Below are 9,774 nucleotides of genomic sequence, written 5' to 3'. Positions count from 1 at the left end.
TATCTTACCTTTTATTGAAACAGAGACTATGTGCCAAAGCAATAACAAGGTCCTGTTCCACTCAACCTGAAGCTTCCACTCGCCATCCATCTTCCAAGAATTAATTGACACTTTTTACCTGTTTTAGTCTTCTCACCTGTTTTCCTTACCTTTGTGTTGATACTTTCTTTATTCTTTATTTTATTTTTTATCCATCATCTTATTCCGGTTTTCAAAAGGAGTGGACACAAATAAAGGTATTTAATCAGCTCTCTTTCTGGCGTAACTCTTCCATACATAAGTGAGCCTGTTTTTTCTGCTTAACATGCAGGATAATATTGCTACTCAAGCAGTGTCCATATTTTCAGATTATGTGACACCGGAGTCTTTTCTGGAATCCAAAGAAGACTTCCATTTGAAAAGGTGGTCTTGTCTTATGGGTGATGCTCAGTCAGTGCTCCAAAAATGTTAACTATCGCTATCATTATAGTACTGATCAGGGCAAAAAATAAACAACTAACAGTCCAAGTTCATGATTATAGATCTAAATATCACTCACTGCATTACGGAAGATGTGTAAAACTCCCTCAACGTATTGTTCATTCCCAAATGTAGCAGGGTCCTCTGAGTCAGCGCCAATGATCTGTATGCTTGCTGTCATCCAGAAAATCACAAATGGGCGGCTGGGTTAGATGTCTAGACTGGGGATGTCTCTCTGGACGGCAGTTGAAAGATAAGAAGTGACAGTTGCAGAGAGATTTCTGTGATGTCCAAGTATGGGGACAGCGGCTCGCGATGGGGAAGAAGGAGCCACTGAAAAAGCAGCACACGGGTGGCACCTCACTTTACTGGAGGGCGTGTTGTCAAGGCTCAGGGGCAATTGCTTAAGGCAGACATGGGTGGAAGGGCAAAGAACAGCCCATGGACTCTGTCTGGCACAGCTGCCCGCACATGGTTGATGCTTTTCACACACAAAAACGTTCGCCTCTGGCTATTGGCTGGGCAGAGGGTCAATAAATATATTGCAAAATCAACAGGCCTGCTCAGTAGAGTGTGAACCAGCTTTGAATGTTGCCAACTTCTCCTTATGCTAACCCAGGCTGAGCTGGGCTGGGCTGGGCTGGGCGTGGGGGAGGAGAGATTGGACAGAGGGCAGCAGAATGCATGTAAACTGGGCATGGGCTGTTCTGAGAGTAGAAAAAGGAAATACCTGAAATTATTCAAAAATTATTTCCTAGCCTATTCATAAACACAAAAAAAAGGTGTGTGCATAATTAGATCCTTTATTAGTTTTAGGAATAAAAAGATAATTTTTTACTGCCTGCCAGACACAGCTCCTACCTGCAGTCTAGTAAACCTAATAAACCTCAACTCATGCGCATTTAAAAATAGCAATATTAAGTTAATAAGTTAGTAAAAGCCCACACTGTTGGTAGCCCACAGAAACAGCTGTGGGGGAGGAAAGAGTTTTCCTTGACCCTCTTAGGGTCCCTGGCTGACCTGAAAATTAAAGTGACAGTCAGATTAACAGGAGAAAAGTGCACACATTTTATTAAATTTTTACATATATGTGGGAGCCTTCACAGGAGAATGAAGACAACAAGAAGTTACCAGAGAAGGGAGCTTTGAGATCTTTTGGACCAAGAAACAATAAATTTGTGAAGAACTGACAAAACAATAAAGACATAACTAGGAAGAGAAGGGTGAGTTTACCAAGGTTTATTGGCAGATCCCTATGGTGCCATCTCTGGGCTGAGTCTGTTCCAGTACACATCTTATGTACTTGTCTAAGTACTTTAACAGTGTTAACCCATTTGACCCCATTTTACAGATGCAGAAACTGAGGCACTAGAGATCACATAAAGTCACACAGGTGACTTGGCAGAGCTGGGATTCAGGCTCATGAAGTCTCCTGTTAACCCCTCTGCCATATGGACCTGCAGGCAATATATGGGCCTTCATGAGCACAACAGGAATTGAGACAAGGAGAAAAGTGCAAGAGACAACTGACCAGCGTTCCTGGAATTGCCTGCTGCCTTTGTAAAATATATTTGATTGGCACTTTTCATTTATAAGCATCACGCACCGTTGGAGTCTTAAACCAATATTATATTAAGCAAACAAATTGTGTGTGTGCTCATATACTAGTACACATAATATTTGCTTAATTGACTAATACGTTTAATATACTCTAAGAATACTATTAATGTTTGTAGTTAATGCATTTGTAGTTGAACCAAAATACTTCTCAGTTTGCTTACCATTGGTCTTAGAATGAAGACCAGCTCTCTGGCACTCTCAGGAGGAAATGTCTGGGAAGACCAAGGTTAGTTCCGCCTGACAGAAGGAAGGATTGCACAGTAGCATGTATGTCCTTTGGCACAGGATATTGCAGCAAAACAAGAGAGAAGGGTAGTCTCCATTGACTATTTTACTCAGTGCAGGGCACTCGCTCTGCAGAGCCCTATGGCAGCACCTTAAATCCTTTGCACAAAAACCACCTCGAGACATAGCTTAGCATCTTCTTTTATAGATGAGGTAACTTGGAAGGATTAAGTAATTTGTCCAAAGCTCTAGTAAGTAGCTGGAAACCTGGGGATAGCTCCTTTGTAGACCTGACCTACATGAGCATACACACAATTTATTTGCTTAATAAAATATTGGTTTGAGACCCCAACGGTATATGATGCTTATAAATGAAAAACTTGTGATTTCTGGAGTTTCAAAACCTTTTAAAATTCTATACTATCAATGTTTATTTTGCATTCAAAGTAAGGTTATTGTCATAAAAAATGAATGTGACTGTTAACAGAATGATTTTCACAAGTTTAACTGTTGAATATGCAAAAGTGCTAAAACATCACCATAACCTTCGGTCTGTTCCTGATATGTTAATGGTTAGCACATAAGAACATTATTACAAGCTTTCTGTTCAAGACGAATGATTTCTTCATGATGGAATATGGAAACTAAAAGGTATTTTATTGTTTGAAGAGGAAAAACAATAAAAATATTGCTTAAGAAATATCCATTAGTTATGCCTTCTTAGTAATGGCATTAGGCCAGACTGGTTTTTAATGGATTTAGCAATTGAATAGTAATTAATGGTTAGTAGTCCATTAATATATTCATAGTTCTTCAAAAATGCCCCCCCCCAAACAATAAATTAAAATTAATGAAAATAAAAATATGGTCACTGTGCCCTGGCTGGTTAGAGTGTCATTACTTACTCTGAAAGTCATGGTTAGAGTGTTGTTAATTACTCTGAAAGTCATGGGTTTCAATTCCTGGTCAGGGGGCATACCCAAGATTTAGGTTCGATCCCCTGTTAGAGAGTGTGCGGGAGGCAACCGACTTAAGTTTCTCACATCAATGTCTCTTTCTCTCTCTCCCTCTCTGTTCCTCTCCCTCTAAAATCAATAAAAATAAATATATCCAGGTTAGGATTATATATATAGCTGCTGTATCTTCTGGCTAAGTAATCTGTGAACGAGGAGGTCACTGTTTGATTCCTGGTCAGGGCACATGCCCAGGTTGTGGGCTCGATCCTCAGTGTGGGGTGTGAAGGAGGCAGTTGATCAATGACTCTCTCCTCATTGATGTTTCTATCTCTATATCCCTCTCCCTTCCTAAAAATACCAACTATCCAAACCTTGGGGAAAATACAGAATTTTCTTTTCAAACAGTTGCTCTCTATTAATATAGATTGTGATGTACTAGTATGAAAATGTGGTGAGGATACATGATGAATGTCTGAAATTGCTATGTACTCCCTCTTTTGAATGACAGCATAGTCTACTGCCCTATATTCAGGAAATATGTTCAATTAAAGATTTTTTGTTTGAATAATTTTTATTTTGATCGCACAACATTGGGACTTTGGGACTACCTGAAGCAATTTTTAAAAAATTTTCTTCCCAGTCAGCACATCTCCTACCCTTGCCCAGCCTCTACTGTCAGTTAATTTTTTTGGGGGGGAGGGCGCAGTATAGGGAAAGAGAACACATTTTTAGTTAATATTAACCCAAAGACTAAAGACAAATATGTAACCATAGAATGTGTGTCAAAACAAATTTTAAATCCACTAGATGAAACGATTTCTCTTTTGTTCCTCTGCTGGCCTTCATCAGAGTTGGCATGTGCATAAATGTGAAAGTCGGGGTTGTGTGTCAAAGTGACTAGTTAGGGAGATAAGAGCTGCCAAACTCACAGTTCGAATTTTTGTTTTTTAGTAAGAACACTTTGATATTAGCATTAGTGAATTAGTTTGTTTTTCTCTTTAAAGACACATCATGGGTATTGATCATCTTTTCTCCGTCTTGCATTATTTCAAGAAAAGAAAACCTTAGAATCAACCTCAGAAGATGCCACCAATTAATATACCCAAATACATATATGTACATTATGCTGAACTTATGACACTTGCCAACATCAGGCCACGTTCCACCTACAACAATGGCAATTTCATATGGTTCAACTATATATTGTTCAAAACAAAAAAAAGGACAGTTGGCTTTTTTCCATGAACAAATTCCTTAAAATTCTTAAATACCATGAGAATGATGTACATTCATCTGACAGTTCTTCCATATGCAACAGCTTCTCCGTTATCTACTCTATTTCTATTGATAACATTGCCACAGCATCTCATCACTTCTAATGATCAGTGTTCAACGCTCTAAGAATAGAAAACTATGTTTGCTTTTGCCCAGTCAGTTGGGACTTACTAAGCTGTTTTTACCCAGAACCCTTCCTCTTTCCCTCTCCCTAGGGCTGTGTCTGCACGGACAAAGGCCAGTGCTTCTGCAGTGGGATCAAAGGGGAGAAGGTAAAAAAAAAACACCTTAATTCGGCTTCTTTTCTCTTTGGAGCTCATCCTGGAGCGCACACTCTTCTTTCATTAAGGGCAGGAAGAGCAGCAGTGTATTCTTCCATTCCCCAAATCCAATGTTAAAGTAATTGTACGTAAAAATGAACCTGGAAAAAAAGGGGGGGGGGGGGGGGGGGGGGCTTAGAGGAGCTTCAGATAACTTGTATAAATACAGGCAGTTATTTTAACTCTCTTGGCCTGTAAAGGAGAAATGGCAAGTTAGCGAAAAGGGAAGTTGATGTATACCGTATTTATAATTTTGCTAAACACGAGAGAACAACTGGAAATAACTTAATTCACTCACGTTGACATAAACTAAACATTGAAACGCTGCAATTTTAAATCCTGTGGCGTTGATGCAGGCCCGCCCCCTGGTGGAAGGATCCTGTAGCAGCGCTCTACTTGAGGCAAACATTTAGCAGAGGGAAGTGGCTCCATTGCAGAATTCAAGGGGGGTGGGGGGAAGGGGAATGCGGTGAAATCTCATTAATTCGCTCCATTAATTTGCAATCTGTGATAATTAAGACAGAGGCAGAACTAAAGTTGTGTCTTTGTTCACAAAACCCTTTCCTCAGATACACTAATGATTTACTTAACAATATTGAAAGGTAACTGCTTAAAAGTATTTTAAAAAGAATATATTTTAAGCTCTCTAGATAAAATAATCATAATTTATATGATCACTATAGTAGCTATTATTATATTTATTTTAAATTATTCTAAAATTCATGTGTAGTTGATTTGGGGTTTTTCCCCAGAAGCTATTATACTCAGATTCATGATGGAAACTGTGATTCATTCTCACATTCTAGAAGCAGTATTGAATCCCTACCGTGTTCAAGATGCTATTCTAGGATGTGTGAAGGAACTTGAGTATTGAGAGGAGTGTATTTCTCTTTTTATTGGGTGTATGCTCTCTCTCACTCTCTCTCTCTCTCTCTCTCTCTCTTTTAAAATATAATTTGCCAATTGTGTAACTAAATTGACTGAATTAACTGGTGGCCTTTACTGTTGAAGAGTAACTCCAGGATCCACTCCCATGGGAAGATCCTTTGTTGACAGAGAACCATGTAACACATTGGGCCTAAATTACTTACACTCACTCATTATTAGGGGCTTTTCCATATCATCTGACTCTTTCTAAAAAAACTATTTAGCTCACACTGATACTTATGCCACCCTTGACATCTGTCCTGCATCTCCTGCACAAATATCATATTGAATTACGAATTCCTGTGTAATCAAGAAGGAACTAAGACCCACAGCCTGCATGTTGTTCTTTTCAAGCTACAGAGCAGTTATGCACACTCCCAGCAGCATTCCTGTGCCTTGTCTTCACTATCTCCATCTTTCAACAAACACACTACTGACCTCAATCTTTCTAACTGGATTTCCCCTCCATTCTGGATTGTATTTTTCTTTCTCTCCCTGCTCAGTTAACTCTGCCATTTGGGCTAATGTTCTTACAGATCAAGGGCCAGCACTTCCAAGCCTATGGAAAATGCTAATAGCCGGCAGCTTTTCAGTTACTGATCCACTCACTGCTGAGGGCTGATTTTTGTTTACATCTAAGGGGGGGGGGGGAGAATATGCAAAAACGTTATCAAGTCATAAAGGGGTAAAGGGGAAAAAACAATGGTTAAGGCTGTGGATGTTGTTGAAGAGTTTCTGTTCCGTGTGTTTCTCCTCTTGTTTTGGTTTTTAATAGGGAGAGCAAGGTCTTCCCGGACCCCCTGGTTCTCCTGGCCTGAAGGGATTCCCAGGTCCTGAAGGCTCACCTGGACCACAGGGACCCAAGGTACATCAGCCTGAAAGGTTGAGGAATACTCAGCCCACCCAACATTCTTTATGCCTACCCTCTGGGCTCCTGAGAACATGGAGAGAATTCCACATCTTAGCCGACCATCGCAAATGATCATTATTATCTTCAAATCCTCTACTCAACTTCCTCCTCCCCCATCTACACAGCTTCTGCATCTGCATCAGCTCCTACTTTCTTCTCTTCTGCATGGAAAAATGAGTTCTTTTCACCTTCCATTCAGGACCAACCTGACCCTTTCTCCCTCCCCCCGCCCGCCCCCACGCACACTGTACCCTGCTCACTGGGATTACAAGTATAACCTTACTCCAAGAGATATCTCCTTTGTCTTGGGATATTCTAACTTTCTTTTTGATGTCGGCCTTTCTCTTTCAGTCCTTAAACATGCCAATATTTCCCCATATTAATTAATATAAACATCCTCTAGACCTTACAGGTACAGTGACCAAAGGATTGCCATCCTTTCCCTGTCTTTCCTTTCTGTCAAACTTCTTTAAAAAAAAATAGCTAACCAGTCTGGCTATAGTTCATCTCCATTCACTCCTCAGCAGGTGATAATTGCCTTCGGTCCCCTCTCTCCTGACAACACTCTTGCAGAGATCACCCATGACGCCAAGTGACCAGTGCCAATGGATTCTTCTGTGTCTTTGTCTGACCTGAACCCCTCTGCTTTGTTTAAGAGATCACGGTGTGGATTGCTCTCTTCTCCTTGAAACTCAGCCTTTGTTTCTGACTCTCTTCTTGCTTCCCGCCCTTCCTGTCTTTCTTGGGTTCCTTTTTCTCAACTCTTTCCTTAAGCATCAGGGGCCCTACATTCTGACCAGAGCCTACTGCCTTTCACACTGGTCACACATTTTTATCCTAAAGTCTGTGATAAAACAAAGGGCTTTTGTTTAAATCAGTGCCCTAGAGGATTTGCTAAAGAACTCATAACTACTAGATTGCTGATGGCTCTTCCCTGCCCTGGACATTAGTCAGACATAAGCCTAGGCTCTCACACACTCCCATGGTCACAACCCTGACTGCTGGCCTCCAGCAAACTATGAACTAACCAGTAAGTTATGAAAGACAATCACAATTGACCTCCACACAGTTTTTTTAAATTTCATAAATATTGTATAGGATGTTGACATGGTCATCAAAGGCAATATTTACTGAAAATTTACTCCGTGTCAGGCACTGGACCGTGTATTCCTGACTGTACCTCATTTATACCTCACAGTGGTTCCAGAAATCAGGATGGAGACTCATAACCTAGTTCTCATTATTGTCTCCATTTTACGGATGAGGAAACCAACACTCAGAGCACTTAAGTAATTTGTCTTTGGTTACACAGCCAACAGGTGGCTGCTTTTATACAATGCCAGCATCAAACTCCTTAACCAAAGAAGCTAAACCCACACCTGTAGTTCCCATGTGAAAATGCAAAGATGGCTTGTTCTCCAGAAATTCCACCATTTCCTGTCTATCCATTCATGCATGCATTGTTTCTCCATTTCTCCTTCTTGTGATCCTAATTTTGGAAAAGTCATTTGGATTCTGGACATCCTCTGCCTGAATTGGGATACATTCTGTGGCCTCCCTCCCGGGTGTGACCTCACATTTTCCTCCATTTCGCTGGTAGAATGAATTTGCCTCTTCAACCCTGTACATCAGATAAACTAAATTCTAACTCCTTCCTTTTCGTTTTGTTCTCTATACCCTGTTTGTTTCTCTCAGCATTTCTTTAGTGATGCTACCAATGAATTAAAATGAAGGTTCTGAACGCATGGTGCTCAGAGTTCAATGATGTGCAAGGATTCCGTAAAGCTAATTCAGAAAGCCCTGTGCCACGTTGACATGGAGTTCATATTTTAAAGCACAGCTTATAGATGTGGCCACACAAGATCATTTGATCCAAGGTAGACAAAGATATCAAAACCTGACCAAAAGATTTTTCAAATCTATAAACTTCCTACCTTACTTTTAAATATTGTTTTGCATGAGAATAATTACAATGGGGAAGCAAAACCTGCAAGTCCCTCCTCTGCCTTCTGCAAACACAAGATAGCATCCTACAGAGAAGGGGACATGGTCACGTAGCCAGGAATTTCACCTCATCCAGGAAAGGCTGACTTTGGCCTTGACCATCCAATCTTAGAAGACTCTGTAACCCCTGTCACGAAATAACAAAACAAAACAAAACAAAAATACCGAAACTCTCAGGAATAATGAAAACAGCTTTTGGACAATGGAACTTTCCCACTCAGTGGTCTAGTTAAAATAGTATCCACTTAAGGTTATTATTCTCTAAGAAACGGGGCCTCAAACTGTGCTCATTGTGCGCCCAAAGCAAGCTTATCTCTGATTCAGGCAGTCCTTGCTTGGCTGAGTATTTATCTGTGCCTGGCAGGTACATTTTGTTAATGAAGTATTTCTCATGTACAGAAACATTAGCTCCTGTCCTCAACCACCTTTGCAACTGTCGCTCATTCTTATCAGACCCCAGCAGCTGTCGGCTCCAGGGCGGGTTCACCGCAGAACTTGTCAGACACTGATGTGAACAGGAATCATCACTGCATCTTGTTGAGATGCAGAATCTGAATCATTAGGTCTGGGGAGGTGGGGGCCCTGAGATTCTGCTTTTCTAACAAGCTCCCAGATGACGCTAATGTTAGACCCTTCCTTTGAGTAGCAAGGGTTTGAATGAAACTTTGTTCTTACTGGTAAATATTTTAGCTCCAATGAAACAAGCAAGTAAGTGAACCATGTTCACTATGAAATAATCACAAGAGCAAAACTCTTTGGTATGTCAATAAAACTGGGACCTTTCATTTATGGGGTTTTGGGGTGCCAAATAATTGTCTTGGTGTTTACTTTTGTTTTCCAATTGGATCTAGGGCGCTCCAGGACTTCCAGGACTCACTGGTCCCAAAGGTATAAGGGTTAGTATTCCGACCTGATTGCTTAATGAATTCTTTTTTTTAAAAAAGCACTCCAGTGTAGAAGTTATACAAATATCATGAAGGAGTACATTGTTGATGGTGCACTTCTATAGATGAAGTTTAAGAACAGGCAAAATTATAATGGTACAAGTCAAGATAGCGGTGACTATGTGGGGTTGGTG

The 9,774-nt window shown here is 40.5% G+C and overlaps 1 protein-coding gene across 1 annotated transcript in view; it reads left to right on the top strand.

The window, feature by feature from the left end:
• Positions 1-2,287: 2,287 nt before the first annotated feature.
• COL4A3 (collagen type IV alpha 3 chain) overlaps positions 2,288-9,774 on the top strand; it is a 73,268-nt gene continuing 65,781 nt past the window's right edge. Inside the window, exons 1-4 of the mRNA XM_054722847.1 lie at positions 2,288-2,305; positions 4,751-4,807; positions 6,558-6,647; positions 9,548-9,592. Of these exons, the coding sequence (XP_054578822.1) occupies positions 2,288-2,305; positions 4,751-4,807; positions 6,558-6,647; positions 9,548-9,592 (210 nt within the window). The remainder of the gene's footprint in view (positions 2,306-4,750; positions 4,808-6,557; positions 6,648-9,547; positions 9,593-9,774) is intronic.

Source organism: Eptesicus fuscus, chromosome 11 (genome assembly GCF_027574615.1).
Source record: "Eptesicus fuscus isolate TK198812 chromosome 11, DD_ASM_mEF_20220401, whole genome shotgun sequence".
Classification (NCBI taxonomy): domain Eukaryota; kingdom Metazoa; phylum Chordata; class Mammalia; order Chiroptera; family Vespertilionidae; genus Eptesicus; species Eptesicus fuscus.
The sequence above is the reverse complement of the archived record's forward strand: the minus strand, read 5'-3'. Positions and strand labels throughout refer to the sequence as shown.